The sequence below is a fragment of the Myxocyprinus asiaticus genome, chromosome 5, assembly GCF_019703515.2.
Source record: "Myxocyprinus asiaticus isolate MX2 ecotype Aquarium Trade chromosome 5, UBuf_Myxa_2, whole genome shotgun sequence".
In the NCBI taxonomy this organism is placed as follows: domain Eukaryota; kingdom Metazoa; phylum Chordata; class Actinopteri; order Cypriniformes; family Catostomidae; genus Myxocyprinus; species Myxocyprinus asiaticus.
This window is the reverse complement of record NC_059348.1, coordinates 39,922,476-39,945,245: the sequence shown is the minus strand read 5'-3', so window position 1 is coordinate 39,945,245 and position 22,770 is coordinate 39,922,476. Positions and strand designations below refer to the sequence as shown.

Genomic DNA, 22,770 nt, shown 5'->3' with positions numbered 1-22,770 from the left:
TAACCTTTTCTGTGGAAAGATATAGCCAATTTTACAACTTTGTTGCAATGACGATCTAATGTCAACAAACCCTAAAACTTTAAAATGACTGTAAAAATGATGATTTAAACAACTGTACAGCTCAGACAATACATGAGTTTTAACAGAACTAATGTAAGTGTTTTTATAAAATTATAAGCTTCACATTTCTGTTTAAACCCTCCAAGAATTGGCCCTATTCACTTCCATTGTAAGCGCCTCACTTTTTTTTTACATTTTTTTTTTAAAAGAAAAGAATAGTGAGTAAAAATACATTTTTGTGGTAATCAACATTATGCCACAAATGCTGTCGATTGTGCTTAACTTGTATTGAACCCGGAACATTCCTTTAAAATGTAGTTCACCACAGAGCAGCAGTAGTGCAGTCAGTCTAGTTATATTTTTGCTTGTACAGGTGCATCTCAATAAATTAGAATGTCGTGGAAAAGTTCATTTATTTCAGTAATTCAACTCAAATTGTGAAACTCGTGTATTAAATAAATTCAATGCACAAAGACTGAAGTAGTTTAAGTCTTTGGTTCTTTTAATTGTGATGATTTTGGCTCACATTTAACAAAAACCCACCAATTCACTGTCTCAAAAAATTAGAATATGGTGACATGCCAATCAGCTAATCAACTCAAAACACCTGCAAAGGTTTCCTGAGCCTTCAAAATGGTCTCTCAGTTTGGTTCACTAGGCTACACAATCATGGGGAAGACTGCTGATCTGACAGTTGTCCAGAAGACAATCATTGACACTCTTCACAAGGAGGGTAAGCCACAAACATTCATTGCCAAAGAAGCTGGCTGTTCACAGAGTGCTGTATCCAAGCATGTTAACAGAAAGTTGAGTGGAAGGAAAAAGTGTGGAAGAAAAAGATGCACAACCAACCAAGAGAACCGCAGCCTTATGATTGTCAAGCAAAATCGATTCAAGAATTTGGGTGAACTTCACATGGAATGGACTGAGTCTGGGGTCAAGGCATCAAGAGCCACCACACACAGACATGTCAAGGAATTTGGCTACAGTTGTCATATTCCTCTTGTTATGCCACTTCTGAACCACAGACAATGTCAGAGGCATCTTACCTGGGCTAAGGAGAAGAAGAACTGGACTGTTGCCCAGTGGTCCAAAGTCCTCTTTTCAGATGAGAGCAAGTTTTGTATTTCATTTGGAAACCAAGGTCCTAGAGTCTGGAGGAAGGGTGGAGAAGCTCATAGCCCAAGTTGCTTGAAGTCCAGTGTTAAGTTTCCACAGTCTGTGATGATTTGGGGTGCAATGTCATCTGCTGGTGTTGGTCCATTGTGTTTTTTGAAAACCAAAGTCACTGCACCCGTTTACCAAGAAATTTTGGAGCACTTCATGCTTCCTTCTGCTGACCAGCTTTTTAAAGATGCTGATTTCATTTTCCAGCAGGATTTGGCACCTGCCCACACTGCCAAAAGCACCAAAAGTTGGTTAAATGACCATGGTGTTGGTGTGCTTGACTGGCCAGCAAACTCACCAGACCTGAACCCCATAGAGAATCTATGGGGTATTGTCAAGAGGAAAATGAGAAACAAGAGACCAAAAAATGCAGATGAGCTGAAGGCCACTGTCAAAGAAACCTGGGCTTCCATACCACCTCAGCAGTGCCACAAACTGATCACCTCCATGCCACGCCGAATTGAGGCAGTAATTAAAGCAAAAGGAGCCTCTACCAAGTATTGAGTACATATACAGTAAATGAACATACTTTCCAGAAGGCCAACAATTCACTAAAAATGTTTTTTTTTATTGGTCTTATGATGTATTCTAATTTTTTGAGATAGTGAATTGGTGGGTTTTTGTTAAATGTGAGCCAAAATCATCACAATTAAAAGAACCAAAGACTTAAACTACTTCAGTCTGTGTGCACTGAGTTTATTTAATACAAGAGTTTCACAATTTGAGTTGAATTACTGAAATAAATGAACTTTTCCACGACATTCTAATTTATTGAGATGCACCTGTATATGTCTCTGAGAGTGGTATTAACTCAAAAATGAAAATTCGGTAATTTACTCACCCTCATGTTGTTCCAAACATATAAGGAAATGTTTGGCAGAATGACAGCCTCAGTCACAATTCTCTTTTATTCAATTGAAAAAATATGCAAAGTAAATGGTGACTGAGACTAACATACCTTGTAACATTTTATTTATATTTATAGACACTCACTAAGCACTTTATTAGGATCACTATGGTCCTAATAAGGTGCCCGACATGATCTGCTGTTGTATTCCATCCGACTCAATGTTCAACATGTTGTACATTCTGAGATGCTATTCTGCTCACTACAATTGTACAGAGGGGTTATCCGAGTTACCGTAGCCTTTTTGTCAGCTGGAACCAGTCTGGCCATTCTCCACTAAACTCTTTCATCAACGTTTCTGTCCACAGAACTGCTGCTCACTGGATGTTTTTTATTTTGGCACCATTCAAAATAAATTCTAGAGACTGTGTGTGAAAATCCCAGGAGATCAGCAGTTACAGAAATACTCAAACCAGCCCATCTGGCACCAACAATCATGCCATGGTCCAAATCACTGAGGTCACATTTCCCCCCCTATTCTGATGGTTTATGTGAACATTTAACTGAAGCTCCTGACCTGTATCTGCATGAATTTATGCATTGCACTGCTGCAACACGATTGGCTAATTAGGTATTTGCATGAGTAAGTAGGTGTCCAGGTGTACCTAATAAAGTGCTGGGTGAGTATACATTCCATGGAAGAAAAAAAGTCATTTAGGTTTAAAACGTCATGAGGGTAGTAATGACAGAATTACAATTTTTAGCAAACTGTCCATGCTTAATTGGAAAAATGTAGACTATATACAGCATGTATTTATTGTAACTATTACAATTATAAAAAATAGGACTATACCTTCATTATTTAATCAGGTTATAGTGGCTTTAATTGAATTCTCTGTGTTGTGACGTGTAATAAAATGGTTGCACATCTATGGCAGTAGAAAACTGTTATGAAACAATTAAGTGCACTACTGCATTAAGTACATTTATGGTTAACAACTGCAAAACAATGCAAATAGCTTGCGTCCTGCATTTTTATTGCAGTGAAAGAATACAGATATACCTTTGACAGACACTTAAATTATACTCAAGATATTGCAAAAAAGACAGTCCTCAATATTGATCCAAATACGGACAATTAATTAGTTGATGACACGCTGACCAGATTAAAAAAAAAAAAGAAAACTGGGATTCCCTCTTTAGAAATATGCTGCAATGCAGCATGTTTTAACACTACATTTGTACATAACAGACTGACACTGTGCAGCAACACCCAATGATGACAAATGAAATTTCTTGCCAATAAAAAAAAAAAAAGAAAAAAAAACTCATCAACATCTTTGCCTCTCATAGAGACAATGGAACAGAAAACAAAAAGAAACAATACGTCCTTAATTATGTAAAACTGCCATGTAAATGTTGTGCCCAATCTATCCAGGTCTTCAAAGTCAAGGACGAAGAATATTGAGGACATACATAGTATTTCTAAAGGAACACTAAAGTGTGACCCCTCCTGGGGTTTAACTGACAAGATCATCTCCTTACAGACATGGTTAAAGATTCATACCATTTGAAGAAAAAAAAGACTGAGATCTTCACTGGAGCAAAAGGAGTTGCCTGCTCCTGTTGAACTTGAGATTACCTTGTATTTTAAAGGACGCTTTAACAAGGGTTCTCAATTTTTTTTTTATACGTAAAACAAGTGTTTCCAGACTCTTGTATGCATCTGATAAACACCAACAGTCCATGCATTAAAAATGACATGTCAGTAGAGCATTAGGAAACTACAAAATTAATCCGCAATAAAATTTTTCTGTATCCTAAATCCAGTATATTGTCCAGAAACAATCTTTCCAAAGTCTTCAGCATGGAAAACATTTAGCCTATTGGTGATTGGAATATTTGTATAAAACTCTAAAATGAAAAACCTGGGTTTCTGACATTATAAAATAGAATACAGTTCATGTTGAACAGAGTGGATCACTACCTGAACTGCTGGCATGAACATATCTGGCAGATTTATAGAATCCATATATAAATTATACATTTGTATTTCATCTCTTAAATATCATCCTCGGTATGAGTAAAAAAAAAAAAAAAAAAACAGCTAATGTAAAATAATACTCTAGTCAATAGTATGCAACCCTATGTAAAGATAGTATTGGACCTCAGCCCTTATTAGAATGCAAACTAACTAACAGGCTATTTTGGACCACAGTCCCTCAGGTAAGTAAGATTTGAATCAGAGAATCAACATTAAAGTTAGCACACAGTATGGGAAGTACCAAGTGTGAATGAACAGAGGCTCAGATACAATGATGTGTGATTCGACTAAGAAATCAGCTAGTCTGCTATAGTTAAAGGGATAGTTCACCTCAAAATTAAAATTCTGTCACACATAATTTTCCAATTTTGCCTAACAGCTCCTTTTGTGTTTCATGGAAGAAAGTCAGTCATACGGGTTTGGAGCAATGTGAGGGTGAGTAAATGATGACTGAATTTTCATTTTTGGGTGAATTATTCTTTTAACAGGAGAAGGGACATACTGTATGAGACATGACATGTTTGAACTGTATTTATCTGGCAGCTAATCAAAGCGTTGTGACTTGGTCATAATTTGTATGTACTCTGCATATGAAAAAGCATCAATATCTGCACAATTTGGCACAAATGTGGGTGTAGTTTCCTCTTCTGAATGTAGTCCAAATGATTACTAATGGGATGTTTCAAATAACTGTCTTTGAGTCTAGGATACTGCAGCAATTTCTCTTTGTTTCCATGAACAACGACTATTTCTTATCAGAATCACAAAGTTCTATTGCAATGTGCAACAGACCGTGTGACAAGTGCACATCAATACATCTGCCTCCCAAGCCAAGCAAGAATTCCCAGAGTTCCTCAGAAATGTCACAGGTCAAAAACAATTCAGATTTGTGATTAAAATGAATGATAGGAACACTTATTAGGTAGCTAAGACAAATTGTTGGTCCTTTGAAACGATCCAATTTATTATGTGGTAAAAAAAGAAAAAAGAAAGTGCCAACATGGAATATTAAAGTGTCAGATCTTAAAGGGATAGTTCACCAAAAAATGAAAATTCTCTCATTTACTCACCCCCATGCCATCCCAGATGTCTGACTTTCAGAACACAAATTATGATTTTTATTAGAATATTTCAGCTCTGTAGGTCCATACAATGCAAGTGAATAGATGCCAAAATTTTGCCAAAAAAAAAAAAGCACATGAAGGCGGCATAAAAATAATCCATACGACTCCAGTGTTTTAATCCATATCTTCAGAAGTGATATGATAGGTGTGGGTGAGAAACAGATCAATATTTAAGTCCATTTTGCTAGAAATTCTTCTCCCTGCCCAGTAGGGGGCGATATGCATGAAAAATGTGAATCACCAAAAACACAAGAATGTGAAAGTGAAAGTGGAGACTGACCGAGCAGGGAGGAGAATTTATAGTAAAAAAGGACTTAAATATTCATCTGTTTTTCACCCAGACCCATCATATAGCTTCTGAAGGCTTTGATTTAACCAATGGAACTTATGGATTACTTTTATGCTGACTTATGTGATTTTTGGAGCTCCAAAATTCTGCCACCCATTCACTTGCAATGTATGGACCAAAAGAGCTCAGAAATTCTTCTAAAAATCTTCATTTGAATTCAGCAGATGAAAGAAAGTCATATACATCTGGGATGGCATAAGGGTGAGTAAATGATGAGAATTTTCATTTTTGGGTGTACTATTCCTTTAAATATTTCTGACTGAATAGTGAACCTTTATGTGGTTTAAAGACCATTCTGAAAGCTCACCTTTCCAGTCCTTCTTGAACACTTAACACTACTGACATGTTTCTAAAACAAAACGCCTTGATATTAGATAACATTAACACAATAAGAGGAAAGGTGAAGGTGTAAACCAGTTGTTTAGGGAGACATACATGATCCAAATGTGTTTGCTTGCATCTAAAGTGGGGAAGCATATTCAGGGAAACAAAACAGCCTTTGCTTCTAGTACTTGCTCTCCTTTAACCTTTATGCCTGTCTGTTTTCATAGAGGAAGATCTCAGCCAGAACAGAAATGGGGAACGTCTCCTGAACATGCCAGAAGAACATCAGCAGGTCCACATGGAGCATGGGAGTATGTGTGTGGGTGTGAGGCCGAAAGTTTATGTTTGAACAGTCAAGGGCTTTGTCTCGCTTTGCTCTTCCTCCTCTTCTTCCTCTTCCTCTGTGTGCTGTTCCAGCTCTTCTCTGGTGATCATTTCAAAATCGTTGCCGTTGCTGTGCTGCGATCCTTCCTCCTCTCGTCTGTCACTGTCTGTATCCGACTGACGTTCTGCACCCGCTTCCTCACTCCCCTCGCTGTTGCCCGCATTCTTATTGTCTTCCTCATCCTCTTCGCCGTCTTTCTTCTCGCTGTCCGATTTATCCTCGCTGTCTGATTTCTGCACTTTGCTGGAATCCATGCCCTTGTTTTCAGATTTGTCACTGCCTGATTTTTTTGAGTTGGCACGTGGACCCTTGTACTCGTGCGTATAGAGAGGCCGGAAAGAGTCGATAAATCCCACGTCTGCAGTCAAGTTTGGTAGGAACCAGAAGTGGTGACGCCCGCCGGTCACCAACCAGATGATCAGGAACAGGATGCAGCGAGCTGAAAATGTAAATTAAAGCATAGAATGAGAAATGAGCATTTGATAAAACAGGCAGTAACATTGTACTGTCACATGCAATAGGAGTATGTAGTAGATATTTAAAATGTGGGCCCTTGTAGTGAATACCTTTTTTTTTTAAGATATGATACTTCATAATATTCTATTCTAGGGCTGTTTAGTTCTGGGTTTAGACACCATAGTGACCGTTTCAATGAATTGTTTTTACAGAAAGTATTTGATATAAATGGACAACACAAATTTAACAGCAGAAAATTATATGAATGCACCAGAGTTAATTTAAAATGTTTGAGGCGTTAATTTTTCTTATTCAACAGTTGGTTCCGGTCCTCGAATCTGATTGAACAAGAGAGGTTCCATGTGTACTGACATCTCAGAAAATCAGCACTCGGACGCTTCACTGTTTGTATCACTCCGCTTGTGTTCGTGCCATTCTAGTAAATGAGCTACAGTTTATGTGTCTTTTCATTTTACCCTGTGACATTAAAGGATTTAGCCAGGAGATGGTGACAAAAGACCATTTTTATGTGTTATGAACCGTTAAGTTTGATATGCATGGAGTGAGGACATGTCAGTCAGCGAGCAGTTTCGTTGAAGTCATCATCAGCATTGTCACTCACTCAATGATCACTCGGACTACTACTACACTACTACAGCTGGGAAATACAGTTAAACTAACAGCTTCAGCATTAAGACTTATCACAGCTGAGAGACACAACAGATGGAGTAATCAAAATCATACCCAAAGCACTTACCTTTTACCGAAGTTTCCGTGTTGTGAGGAGATATAAATATTCAACGTGGTGGAGGAGAGAACGGTTTCTATAGTGAATGACTCTTGCGAACCAGCTACACAAAATACTCAGGGAGGACCCCCGCTCGGACGGCTATTTTTACAAAGAGAAAATAGAATGTATTTGACAAGAATTTCCATTATTTTTAGCAAGCTGACTTACACTACACTACTGCTTGGGACTGGACTCACGACAGACACAGGTAGTCAGTCACACAAGCTCAATCGCTTGCTCTCTATGTCTGTCTCTCTTAAACACACACACACACCCTTGTTTCTTCAATGACTTGTTAGACACAGCCCAAGACGTCATTACTAATTCTAAAGTGACGTTTTCAAATTAGTTACGGAGGCTTGTGTGCATATTTAGAACTAGCACCGGCAGATCCTGATCCGTGGCGTAAGAAAGTAGTTCCATGCACAAATGTGTTTTTTGTGACAGTCCTTAGTTTTACCTCATTTTTTAATTTACTTATTCTTTGAACTGTTGTATAAAAGCAATATCACACTCGCAATCGTGCTGTATGTCCCTAAATCAACACAGCTGTGATTACATGTGGCTGAATCACAGCCATGCTAATGTAGGGCAATACAGCATGATTGCTCGTGTGATATTGCTTTATTGATTGCGATTAACGCATTTACCGATTTGACATTTCATTCAGCTCCGTGTGAGTTCTGAATACTGGTTGGAGTAGGCCGGAATGTTTGCGAACAGTGATTCCGTGCAGGGACAGACTTTGTTCCGTGTCACTGATCAAATTATGGAGAAAGAACCTCTTGAAGGAATGTTCCGGGTTCATTACAAGTTAAGTTCAATCGACAGAATTTGTGGCATAATATTGATAAACCACAAAAAATAATTTCCCTCCTTTTATTAAAAAAAAAAAAAAAAAAAAAAAAGAAGCAAAAATCGAGGTTACAGTGAGGCATTTACAATGGAAGCGAATGGGGCCAATTTTTGGAGGGTTTAAACACAAAAATGTGAAGCTTATAATTTTATGAAAGCACTTACATTAATTCTTCTGTTAAAACTCAAGTATTATTTGAGCTGTAAAGTTGTTTAAATCATAAATCAGTCGTTTTAAGGTTCGTTGACATTACATTATCATGGTAACAAAGTTGTAAAAATGGCTATAACTTTACACAGAAATGGTACGTGATTTTATCACACTAAAATCATTTTTACATGCATTTCCTTTGTCTTGTTGCTATACTTTTTAAACTTTTGTCAATATTTTAATGTTTGCGGATTGGCCACATTGGCTTCCATTGAAAGTGCCTCACTGGAACCAAGATTTTTGCTTTTTTTTTTTTTTTTTAAAGAAAAGGAGGGATGAGTCAAAATAAATGTTTGTGTTAATTAATATTATGCCATAAATGCTGTCTATTGAGCTTAACTTGTATTGAACCCGGAACCTTCCTTTAACCTTATTTTTGTAAAAAAATAAATAAATAAATAAAAAACAGATGGGACCTGTGAAAAGCTGAATTAAAATGACCCGCTGGAGTGAAGTATTATCATTTCCCTGGCACTGAGTTGTGCTTCTTTTTTACCAGACAATTCAGATAAAGTATCGTTTTCAAGTGTAGTACCAGAATTAAAAGCAAAAAAAGACACACTCTTTAGCACTTTTCATGTGGACTTCAAAACAGCGTGCAAATCATGTGAATGTAACTTCACGATTGCTGTAGTAAAGGGGATAGCCATGTTGTTTTTTTTATCCCCTTTTCCCCCCAATTTGTACCTTAGTAGGTCCTCATGGTGGGGCGGTTACTCACCTCAATCTGGGTGGCAGAGGACAAGTCTCAGTTGCCTCCGCTTCTGAGACAGTCAATCCACGCATCTTATCACGTGGCTCGCTGTGCATGACACTGCAGACTCACAGCATGTGGAGGCTCATGCTACTCTCCACGATCCAAGCACAACTTACCACGCGCCCCATTGAGAGCGAGAACCACTAAATCGCAACCACGAGTAGGTTACCCCATGTGACTCCACCCTCCCGAGCAACCGGGTTGCTTAGGAGACCTGGCTGGAGTCACTCAGCACACCCTGGATTCGAACTTGCGACTCCAGGGGTGGTAGTCAGCGTCTTTACTCACTGAGCTACCCAGGCCCCCGGGGATAGCCACGATTAATATTTTGGAGGATGAAGGTTTAAGAGAATTAATGCCCTTTGCAATGAATACTTTTTTCAATTAGTCACCATACCACTTAAGACTTTGGAAAACATTTAATGTGATTTGAATTGGTGCTATTTTAGTGCATTTCTGTCTCGTTTATATCGAGTCAAATTTAAGCACTTTTGAAATCTGTGATTAATCGTTATTTACTATGAGTAAACATGCGATTAATCACGAATAAATATTTTCATCGACTGACACCACACACTGATTGAATAAAAAAAAATCTTGATGCAATATTGTTAGAACATATTTCAATACATTAATGTATCTGCACAGTTCTTGTGTGTACAATTCCATTGAAAGTATACAATCTTTGGAGAAAAGCATTTTTCTTTCCAAACAACAAGAATGTAATGTCTAGAACTCGTACCAACAGCCAGTAGAAGTATACTGGCAACAAAGCACCCTGCCGCCACACTCAGGTAGTACACACCAACTCTCATCTCAGCGGGCCACAGCGGGAACAGAGTGGCTGCAATAACTGCAATGACTGCAAACAAACACAAAGCTCTGAATAAGTAATGGAAACATACAGAAACACATAAAATTGCTACATCATTGGAGTGCATCAGGGATCAGGAACCTTAAGCATGCATGCCACCATTGGCAGATGGAAGGTTAATCATTAAAAATTAATAACTGGCATGAGACTTCATGTCAGAAAAGTTGCAAACCACTGGAATTGATCCTACCTAGTATCAATCCCATGGCAAAGGTTTTAAAATGGACTGGATCGTAAACCCAAAAATACACCTGCAGAAAAGACAAAGCAATGAAAACAATGTCCAATATGTGCATTTTCATCTAGTTGAGTTTTTCTTGGTAAGAAAAAAGCTTTCTTAAGTAAGAAAACTTTCTGCATGCAAGATTTAAAGCATATGTTAGCTTTTACTCTCAGAATGCAGTTTGTTCTGACCTCGTTTCCATCTAAGAACAGTTGGTCCTCATGAGGTTCTAGCTTGAACTTCTTTTTCACATCTTTCTTCTTCTTTGGAGATCCTGGACTGTCATCCTAAACATTTAAGAAAAAAAACTTTAAAAGCCAAGTCGTGATGTGCATGTATCCAAAAAGATCAACTTTAGTTGACTAGTGTGAAACAGGACACAAGTTTGATTGTGTTGTCAGAAATTCTAGTCATACATTTTTGTCCTTCTTTGTGTCTGCAGCTTCAAAATCCTTCTTTTTGTCTTTCTCCTTTTTGGCCTTTTTCTCATCTTCTTTGCCGCTGTCACTTTTAGCCTTCTCTTTTTCTTTCTCCTTTTCCTTTTCTTTCTTTACATCTTTCTCTGGCTTCTTCTTCATCACTTTCAGGGCTCGGTGGAAAAACTGTTTCTTTAGAAGCCTGAGAAATGTAAGTGTTTGAATTAGTGGTTGGCTGATAAACATTTTTTAATGGCTAATGACAGCAAATGGGAAGTACAAAAAAATGCAGAAATTAAATGCAAATTTTACTCATTTCACTATTTTTACTCTAATATTTAGTAAAAAGAAATATAAAAAATGCATTATCCATTCACAAATCCTTCACTAGAATTTGGAACTTACAAAATCAAAGTTATTAGCCGATGATAATAATCTCAAATTATCCGATGATTAAAGGGATAGTTCACCCAAAAATGAAAATTCTCTCATCATTTACTCACCCTCATGCCATCACAGATGTGTCAGATTTTTCTAAGAATATTTCAGCTCTGTTGGTCCATACAATGCAAGTGAATGGTGACTAAAACTTTAAAGGTACAAAAAGCATATAAAGGCAGCATAAAAGTAATCCATACAACTCCAGTGGTTAAATCCATATCTACAAAAGCAGTTTGATAGGTGTGGGTAAAACAAATAACAATATTTAAGTTCTTTTTTCTATAAATGTACACTTTCACTTCCAAATTCGTCTTTTGTTTTTGGCGATTCACATCTTCATTCATATCGCCACCTACTGGGCAGGGAGGAGAATTTATAGTACAAAAGGACTTAAATATTGATCTCTCTCTCACCCACACCTATAATATCGCTTCTGAAGACATGGATTAAATCACTGGAGTCCTTTTGATTGCTTTTATGATGCTTTTATATGCTATTTAGACCTACAAAGTTTTTCACTTGCGTGGAATGGACCTACAGAGCTGAGATATTTTTTCTGAAAATCTTTTTTTGTGTTCAGGAGAAACAAAAATGGGATGGCATGAGGGTGAGTAAATGAGAAAATTTTTTTGGGTGAACTACTCCTTTAATCAGCCTGGCCAAAACATCTGACCATCACAATCATTCGTTTACATATCAAATCATCACTTTTGACTAAAAGATTTGTATGTATACAGTGTTTCCCCTATATGCATTTTGCAGCGGTGCTGCACCACTGCTGAATTATGAGCACTGTTCTTGGGATTTCACATGGTTAATTTAAAATTCTTGACTCAACATAACACTTGCCAGCCCCAGTCAGCTGTGTGCTTTATACACTGCGAAAGGGACCACACCACACACACATCACACACAAATACATGCACTTACTCACAGTGACGTCACCGCATAACAACACGTGTCAAATTCGCTTCATTTTAAGTGGCCCGCGAGCTCTTTTCTGAAACGTAGGATGGCAGGGGATTGCAGCGTTTCACTGTACACTCAGTTAAAGCTTTCCTCGTGAATATAAATGAGCCTTCCTGTCTTCTGTATGTTTGGAGCGCATTTTGCTCGCTTCAAAAGCGGAATGAAACAGCACTACACGGGTCAATTATCAGCACGAGGGCAGAGCAGATGTTACTGTTGTTAATATCATAATTTTCATCAGCATCCCAACCTCAAAATCAATGCTGTACTGTCAAATGTCATTTCAATGCACATAACATGTAATAATATTTGCTTGGGAGCTACCAAAGCAGGTGCTGGTGCCACATTTCCAAAGGGCCCATTGAGGGGACAAATAAACCCAGATGTGGCCTAGGCTGAAATTAAGTTTGACACCCGTTTTAGTCTATTCTTTGACCAAAACGCATTAATACGGGTCCAGAAATAATCCTAGGGGAAACACTGGTATTTATTAACAATATTTCAATTTGAAAAGCACCCAAATCTAATAAAGCTTGTCAACAGGGAGAAAATGACTAGGTTTCCAGAGAGCACCTGTTGCAGTAGTCCACCACCGACTCTCTGGTTGTGAACAAAGCTTCATCGCCCTTCTTGGTTTTGGCCCATTTTGAATCAAGCAGACAGTCCACTGCTTTGGATGCTGACAAAAATAGAGCAAACATTTTGTTTAGAAATGGCACTAAGAGAACTGCTATAGCTAAAGCCTCAACAAAAATACTTGTGATACGTGATGTTATGAATGAAGAGTAGGAATAAGCACACTGACCGACAAAGTAATCCACTCGATGTCCCATCATGTTGGTAGATTTGCTGGGGCAGTTAAAGCGCAGGTACTTAGCAACCGCCTTCTCCTCCTTGGTAGGTTCACTGACCTCCTGAAAAATGAGATTAATTTCTTATCTTAAAAAAGTACTGATGGCAAAAAATTAACTGCTGCCTCAAATAAAGTTCTCCAATGCTTTCACTTTCTGACAGAGTACCATTGTTATTAACCAAGAGGAGGGTATGTTGTTCACAGCAAAATTAATAATTCACTCAATTATCTGCTATTTGACAATAAATGGCCTTATTACCAGCAGACTCTCTGGTATCCAGAGTGTGAAACAGACAGACATTATTTGTTGAATTTCAGGCTTGAGAAGCCAGTGCTAACAAAAGAATGAATAGGAGAATAACAATGTAGGAAGCTGACCCAACTAACCCTTATGACACAGTGCCTTGAATCTTTCGTGCTGGCAGCTGGACCTCCCTTTAGTCGAATGGTCAATGAATCTGAACTAACTATAAGCCTCAGCTCACCATACTGATGTGAAGGTGGTATGTTGTGCTGAGTAAACCATATGCTGAGATTGCTTGCTCAATTCATACTGTGCTGCAGACAAACTATGTATCAACTGAACCAATTTAAGGAATTATAGATCACTACCATAGTACTATTTGACCACTCTCTCTCTCTCTATATATATATATATAACCCACCAAAAATGGTCTATAAAGACATAATTCATTTAACTAATAAATGACTACCAGTACCAGGCATATCTGGATTCTTGAACTAAAGGTCATGGTATAAGGTATACCATGGTATGACTCTAGTCAGAGCTCCACAATTCTCCAGTTGCACCATGCATACCACAACCAATCTCCATGTAAATCTGAGTTATATCCTAGCTAACCACAAGCAATGTGCAACAAGACATTTTTGCACTGTAAAAACTAGGGATGCACTGATACTACTTTTTTCTTCCAATCCGATATCTGAAATCTCAGAATCGACCTATACCAATCCGATACCAGTGTTGTTTTTTTGCATAATCAGATTAGAATATCTTTAACTCATTGTGTGATACTAATTGGGGGTACTCTTTAATACGTAAAGAAACACAAACCTCTTACTATACATAATTTCAATATAAATGTATAGCCTATTAAGAAAAACTTTGTTAACTACTCTACTGGATAATGCAGCAGCAAAATTAACAGAGTCTAAGTCTTCAGTAGAAAAGAAGCCAATTTTCTTGTATCTGTACTTTGAAGGATTCAGATCTCTTTTTTGTTCAATTTAGTTGGAAGATATCAGTCGACTTTTCATTTACACAGTTAATTTTTGGAACCCATTCGACTTAAACATTGTTATAAATTGTAAAAAAATAAATGATAATAATATATTATTATTATTGACTTTTGGAATTTCAAAATACAACAATATTTTTCAGTTGTGCACCTTTAACTTTAAAACCCTCATACTTTTATTTTGACGATCCTAACACTCCAGGAAGTTCAGTAAGTGTCTGTACGTGGGCTAGTTCACAGAAGTTTAATTCGCTTCTTATTCAAATTCTGGTTCCTCCGGTGCCATTCTAAATGCATATTATAAGTGAACCAAACTCTTGAGCATCTACATCTGAGATGTTGTTCGTGAGTAGCGCTCACGGAGCTTCCCTGGAAAATAGCAGCGACCACCTCACCAGCCTGCGCGTTATGTTTGTGTGCCAACAGAGCAGTGCCATTCACTAACGCACTGCACGTGCATACTACCTGTGTATATTTACTTATTAAACACAGCCTTTTGCGATTCATAAAGCTATTGCATGTCTTCAAGTGGCTTTGAATAAAATGCACGGGTTCTTTTATGTCATTTTTGGAGCTTGACAGTAATGAACATGACTAACACACAGTTTTGGATTTGAATCGGGCTCATCAGACCGATACCTGATCTTTCTAAAAACGTCAATATCAGAGCCGATACCAATCCAGGTATCGGATCGGTGCATTCATAGTTAAAACTAATTGGTCCAAAATATCACTTCAAATAACTGTATACATAAAACATAAGATATCTTCTGAAGTGGATTTGCAAGACTTTAAGGTGTTGATTTGCCTGATTTTCCATGTGATTTTCTTGAAAAGTAAGGCTATTTCATTGGTCAACACGTTTAAAATGTTTATTATTTTTTTATTGTCTCAACCCTGCATTGATAGACAAGAACTAGTCTTGCATTACACTTTGAATTTTGAAGGCCCTGGACTTCTGTTATCAGTTAGGGCTCATGGTTTGGTTGTCTAAGCAATAGCTGTGGTACTGGCTGCTGACTTCAGATAAACTGCTTAACACTTGTCTCTAACTGGCATTACACTTAGGTGAACTCAGCAATTTTTTTCCTCGTTTAAAAAGTTTAACTTCTAAAAGAAATGAATTGTATTTTTGAAACATACATAATGTCCATTAATATAAGATGAATACTCTAGTTGTATTAGTAACCTTATAAAAGCTGTTTTATTCTACATGATGGGAGTCCCCTCGTGGCGTCTGCAATGTAGGATCACATGACCAGCCAAATTCTACTCGATTTATATTTGTAACCACCCTGTTATTGGATATTTATTACTTAAATATTTAATTAATCCTTTCCGACTGTGAATAGTGAATTTCTACAATGGCATCTGTCACTAAAAACTATTGTGTTTGAATGATGCTGCATCCACGCCTCTAGGTAACAGTGTCCAAGGCAACATATAAAAAAATTTACTAACTGTAACAGTATAAGGACGGGCAAGGAGGCGGCGGGAACTGGCTGATCTTTAATGGTAAAACTCAACTTAAAACAAACATGAACACAGACACACACAACGCGGCCGCGTGCATTTCTCTCTCTCTCGAACCGGAGTCTCTGGCTCCCCTTTATATCAGCTGATTCAGCACCAGCTGTGCACCCTAATGGCCCGGCCATGCCCTCCTCCTTGTCACACTCCTCCACCACCCAATTCAGGCCAGGGCGCCACCGGACTGACCTACTCCTCCCCCCATCTCTGGAGGGGAGACGCTGCCCTTCCGGACGTTCTGTCAGTCGGTGGTCCACCCCGCCTCCTGGCAACCTGGGGAAGAGACGAGGGGAGGTGTGGAGAGAGGGAAACGGCGAACGAGAGACACAGAGAGAGAGAGAGAGAGAGAGAAAACTTGCCCACCGGTTCCCGGACACACTGTCGCCCAGTCCTCAACCACTCCTCCGCCCTCTGGCACCTGGTGGACAGAACCGCTCCTCCCCTTCTCGGCAGACAGCAGCGGTTCCTCCGGCTGTCGGTTGGCAGCGGTGAGGACCCCACGACAGAGCATCCCTCCTCCCTCCCGGGTTTCGGCACCACTGTAACAGTATAAGGACGGGCAAGGAGGCGGTGGGAACCGGCTGAACAGTAAACAAAGTTTAATGGTAAAAATCAACTTAAAACATAATAAAACAAACATGAACACAGCCACGCACAACGCGGCCGAAAAAACGGTCTTTAAGAGAAATCAAGATGTACTTTATTGGTTCAGCTTGGACACAAGCAGTGACACAGGCAACTTTTAAAAATCAGAAGACTGAAAACTATGATGTGGAAAGTTTTGGTTTCCTACTGATTGTTAAAAGTACAATAATGCATGATTTCTCATCTACCATTTGTGATCTTCTGAGTGGGAATATGTCTCTTTTACAGTTGAGGTCAGAAGGTTACATACACTTAGGTTGATGTCATTAAAACTCGTTTTTTAACCACTCCACAGATTTAATATTAGCAAACTATAGTTTTGGCAAGTTATTTAGGACATCTACTTTGTGGATGACACAAGTAATTTTTCCACAAATTGTTTACAGACAGAATGTTTCACTTTTATTTGTCAGTTCCAGTGGGTTAGAAGTTTACATACACTAAGTTAACTGTGCCTTTAAACTGCTTGGAAAATTCCAGAAAATGATATCAAGCCTTTAGACAATTAGCTTCTGATAGGAGGTGTACTGAATTGGAGGTGTACCTGTGGATATATTTTAAGGCCTACTTTCAAACTCAGTGCCTCTTTGCTTGACATCATGGGAAAATCAAAAGAAATCAGCCAAGACCTCAGAAAACAAATTGTGGTCCTCCACAAGTCTGGTTCATTCACGGGAGCAATTTCCAAATGTCTGAAGGTACCACGTTCATCTGTACAAACAATACGCAAGTATAAACACCATAGGACCTCGCAGCCATCATACCGCTCAGGAAGGGGACACATTCTGTCTCCTAGAGATGAATGTAGTTTGGTGCGAAAAGTGCAAATCAATCCCAGAACAACATCAAAGGACCTTGTGAAGATGCTGGAGGAAACAGGTAGACAAGTATCTATATCCACAGTAAAACGAGTCCTATATCGACATAACCTGAAAGGCTGCTCAGCAAGGAAGAAACCACTGCTCCAAAACAGCCATAAAAAAAAAATAAATAAAAAAAAGCCAGACTACAGTTTGCAAGTGCACATGGGGACAAAGATCTTACTTTTTGGAAAAATGCCCTCTGGTCTAATGAAACAAAAATTGAACTGTTTGGCCATAATGACCATTGTTATGTTTGGAGGAAAAAGGGTGAGACTTGCAAGCCGAAGAACACCATCCCAACCATGAAGCATGGGGGTGGCAGCATCATGTTGTGGGGGTGCTTTGCTGCAGGAGGGATAGGTGCACTTCACAAAATAGATGGCATCACGAGGAAGGAAAATCATGTGGATATATTGAAGCAATATCTCAAGACATCAGCCAGGAAATTAAAGATCTGTCGCAAATAGGTCTTCCAAATGGACAATGATCCCAAGCATACCTCCAAAGTTGTGGCAAAATGGCTTAAGGACAACAAAGTCAAGGTATTGGAAGGCCCTGACCTCAATCCGTTAGAAAATTTGTGGGCAGAACTGAAACAGCGTGTGCGGCCAAGGAGGCCTACAAACCTGACTCAGTTACACCAGTTCTGTCTGAAGGAATGGGCCAAAATTCCAGCAACTTATTGTGAGAAGCTTGTGGAAGGCTACCCAAAACGTTTGACCCAAGTTAAACAATTTAAATGCAATGCTACCAAATACTAACAAAGTGTATGTAAACTTCTGACCCACTGGGAATGTGATGAAAGAAATAAAAGCTGAAAAAAAATAATTCTCTCTACTATTATTCTGACATTTCACATTCTTAAAATAAAGTAGTGATCCGAACTGACCTAAGACAGGGAATGTTTTCTATGTTTAAATGTAAGGAATTGTGAAAAACTGAGTTTAAATGTATTTGGCTAAGGTGTATGTAAACTTCTGACTTCAACTGTATACACTTGTCCTTTATAGTGCATACAAGGTTACCATTATACAATCAAATTCTTTAAAGATCATACTATGCCACAAAGCAGCACAGTATGGAACTGTCCAAACAGCAATGACAGTGGATTTCAACCTGTTGCATAAGAGCAAAAACTAACAAACATGTGAGTTATAAAGGATCACAGAGAGTGACTCTCTTATCAATACAGCACTCATAACTCAATACTACGCTTACATTATACTCTGTCTACTCCAGAAACCTGGTATGTTGCCTACACAGAGAGAATTTAGGGGCCATTCACACCGAACATGTCCTTGCTAGATGCAGTTTCATGAATACAGATGTGCCTCCGTATGCATTTTAACAGGTGAAGTTCTTTTTATCTTTACACAGCATCTGAAAACGTGCCACTCCTGCACGAGACACAAAAAAATTAAAAAATTAAATTAAATAAAATTAAAAAAAGAATGTTTTACATGTAATAACCACAAACAATATCCTTTGAAAAGGTTTTGTGCTGCTTAATACAGTTACTGCTGTGTGTGCAATAAGAAAGTCCAATAATATACAAGATTATTTTAATACCAATAAAGGAGTCCTTATTTTGAATAATTTTAATGTTTTTATTTTATTTTTTATGAATTAACATATTACTACAAAAAACATCATATAACATGATATAAACATTATGTACTGTTATAAAAACACGGATTTGTGAGAATTTATGCTGAACTGGAGGTGTCAGAATAAACAGCTGTGTTAGGCGGCTGCTCTCGAATCGCTCTCACGACACTTTGGTAGCATACATCAAGTGACATGGCGGCGCAGTCTTAAGTCGGACAAAATTTCTAACGGTGTGCACTGCTTCCAGTCCTGTGCAGATCATGAAGTTGAACACAGCTAATGGCAAAAAACTGAAAAAGCACATCAGGCTTGCTTGAAACAATCGTTATGTCACCGAGGCGAGGTCTTGTGTTCTCGTCAAGTGACCAATGAGCTGCTTCTTTTACTGAATTGCTGACAAGACATCAAGCTGATCTGAAAGTTTTCATCTGCAATCGCACTCAGCTGTAAATCATCACAAACGCCGATTGTAATCCACACTGATTCTGTCACCAAGCATTTTTCTCCTGCACTAAATGAAATCAGAAAGCGGAGGCACAACAGTCTGTGACAGAGAATCAGAGAGAGAATAGGGGGAGTTGGTATGTCTGTCACCCCTCCACCATTTTGTATCAGCAAGTGTGTCATACCTCCGACAGCAGAGAACAAGTTTTTAGCAAAACAGTCACCAAGTGTGACACCCTCAGCCAAAATGGAGTTGTTTTGAGTCTGCTAGTGTGACGCAGGATACAACTGTAAAACAGCACTGTGGAAGCAAAAACAGACCCCGAGTTCACTCTGAATTAGGGCTGAAACGATTAATTGACGTTATCGACAATGTCGACAATAAGAAATTGACGACAAAAATATCCGTTGCCGAATAGTCGTTTGATTTCATTTAACGTAACATGAGATCACATTAAACTCTAATAATGACATGCGAGAGCAGCACTGCAGTTTGTGCCTGACTGAGGAGAGGAGAATTACACAGCTCACAGACCAGACGCACTCTAAACATTCCAAACAGCTTCAGGTGATATAGATCGCAAAGTATGAGGGAATTATAATGCAAAAATACAAAATAAGTAAATACAGAAGCACTCTCGTTGTGGAATAAGTGGAGCCGGAGCTCTTTAAAGGAAACACCCCTTCGTTACATCATTAATGCAGATATATTTAATGCATTATATCTTTATTGAAGTTAAAATAATACAGACGCAGATCATGTAAACAACTAAAAACTGGCATTTCTCTGTGCAGTCAGTGCCTCTTCTATGAGCTGCATGAAGTGTCCCGATCTCCCTCGAGCATGCACGCTTAATGCAGCTAGATTATAACGTGATGGCTCGTGACTTGATTTGTTTTTGTTTTGGTTTGTTTTCCAATATAAATATCTAAAACTCCTTTAAAACAATGTGCATTTTCTTCAGCAGCTATACTGCAGAAGAAAAAATTCTGAGAATGTTGAATATAGTATTAAAAATACAAATATTTTAAAATATCTAAAAATACTTTAAAAAAAGATGCATTTACCCGAGAAGCAGCATATAAGATATTTAGACTTGCTTAGAAAATAGATCTTGAACATACCGTAAGTATATATTTTTTTCCTGCACTTGCAGAAGTATAACCAAGTGAAAAATACACTTATATACAAAATACAGTTATATTCAAGATATATTCTCCGAAAGCAATTCTTAACATCTTATATGTTGCTTCTCAAGTAAATGTATCTTGTTTTAAGGATTTTTAGACTATTTTAAATGGAAAACAAGACAAAAACACTTGAGAGCAATAGGATTTTTTGCAGTGAATTCTTTACTGAATTAAACTTAATAAAAAGTATTTTTTCCCTTTAATTCAGTGAATGTCATTTAGAGGTAAAAAAGATGATTTTGTCCTCTTTATTGTTAGTAAGCACATTTAATACAACCTTTTAAGTCGGCGCACAAGCTGAATAATCGGTTAAGAGCTAATGATTAATCGTTGCAATAATCACTGAATAATCGTTAGATTAATCGATTATCAAAATAATTGTTAGTTGCAGTCCTTCGGTGGCTGATTCAAATAATGTGGCCCTCGCATTTGAGTACTGAGTAAGCTATGCATGTCTGTATAGTGAAGAATGGCTCTAAGTACACTGGAAATGGACACAGATGCATGATCTGGAGAGTCATTTGGCTGACGGTGCTGCTGTCACAGCATTGCTTCCCACCTGCAAGACGAGGACTGCTTACAGAACAGCACAGGATCACATTAGCACAAAGTCCATGAGCAACTCTTATAATGATGTGGTGTAATTATTCAAACAAGAGTGATGCATAATACAGTATAAAGTACTGTAACGTGGTTTTTCCACAGTGTATGGATCCCATTTGGTCATCTTTTTGGAACCAACTCCTAACGTTCTATGAACGTTCGTATAAGGTTTTATTTTTTAACCATAAACTAATGATCACAGAACATTGCAAGGAGGTTTCTATGTGGTAAACGAATTAAGAACGCAATCTAATGGTTGTTTTTAGGTTTTATTTAGCAGAACCTTAGTTTTCATTCTTCTTCTTATTATGGTGGTCATCATTTAAATGCTTTTCATTAACACTGCAGAGAGGTGATTGACAACATTGATTAACGGTCGATATACTGGCCTGGCATTTAAGTTTACCCTTGCAAGATATCACAAACAGTTCTCAACTGTAACATTACATACTTAACTGTGTGTAAAGAAGCGATGCAGACGTATTATGGGCGGTATTTGTTAAAAATCCGCTCTGCATAAGAGACAACAGCTGGTTAAAGAGAACAGCCAGCACACAGAGCTCTGATGGCCAACTGTGCCACCAGACAGAGACTATTAAGAGGGAAGACACTTTAAAATGAGCACAAGCTAACACAAAATCAATCGAAAAAGTAAATAAATCTTCAGATCCCTGCCAAAAGATGCCATGCATAACCGAACAGGAGCGCAAAAACTGCGCCCGCAAGCGCTGATAAATAATCCACCTCCCATCTAAATGCACTGCAACAATAACTGATCAAAGTACAACTGTATGCAATGGAGAACAAAACACTAGATCAACAAACAAAAGAGAGTCTAAAGTTAAGGGTCTGATTGCGACCGTTGTGTGAAATTTGGTACCTGAATTCGTTTCTTGTGTCTCCTGCGCTCCGCCATGATTTCTAACTTCTGTGTTCCTTTGACGTGGTCACGAACGGAGCAGGGAATGGGGAAATCTCGCGATAATACCATAAAGACCGCGATCAGTCACTTCTTCGTTTACCAGCTTCAAATGCATCTGAAGGAATACTGCCATCTTGAGGTCGGTGCATATTAAAGGACTTGTAGTTCATCCCAAAAATGAAAATTCTTTTTTCATTTACTCACCCCCTCATGTCATCTCAGATGTGCATGACTTTATTTCTTCAGCAGAACACAAACAAAGAGTTTTAGAAGAATATTTCAGCTCTGTTGGTCTTCACAATGCAAGTGAATGGGTAAAAAATGACTAAAATATTGATCTGTTTCTCACTCACACTTATTATATCACTTCAGAATTTAACCACTGGAGTATGGATTACTTTTATGCTGCCTTTATGTGCTTTTGGAGCTTCAAAATTTTGGTACCCATTCACTTGCCTTGTATGGACCTACGGAGCTGAAATATTCAAAAAAAATCTTAGAAAGTCATACACATCTGGAAAGTTATGAGGGTGAGTAAATGATGAGATAATTTTCATTAT

At 38.2% G+C, this 22,770-nt stretch overlaps 1 protein-coding gene across 1 annotated transcript; it reads right to left on the bottom strand.

Annotated features, from left to right (window-relative positions):
* Positions 1 to 2,034: 2,034 nt before the first annotated feature.
* Positions 2,035 to 22,253, bottom strand: LOC127441285 (translocation protein SEC62-like). Its single transcript, XM_051698504.1, has 8 exons — positions 22,169 to 22,253; positions 13,098 to 13,206; positions 12,866 to 12,971; positions 10,883 to 11,084; positions 10,658 to 10,753; positions 10,434 to 10,494; positions 10,112 to 10,231; positions 2,035 to 6,739 (listed from the first exon to the last, which is right to left on the bottom strand). The coding sequence occupies exons 1-8, from the start codon at positions 22,202 to 22,204 to the stop codon at positions 6,255 to 6,257; spliced, it is 1,215 nt and encodes a 404-aa protein (XP_051554464.1). The 5' UTR covers positions 22,205 to 22,253; the 3' UTR covers positions 2,035 to 6,254.
* Positions 22,254 to 22,770: the final 517 nt, after the last annotated feature.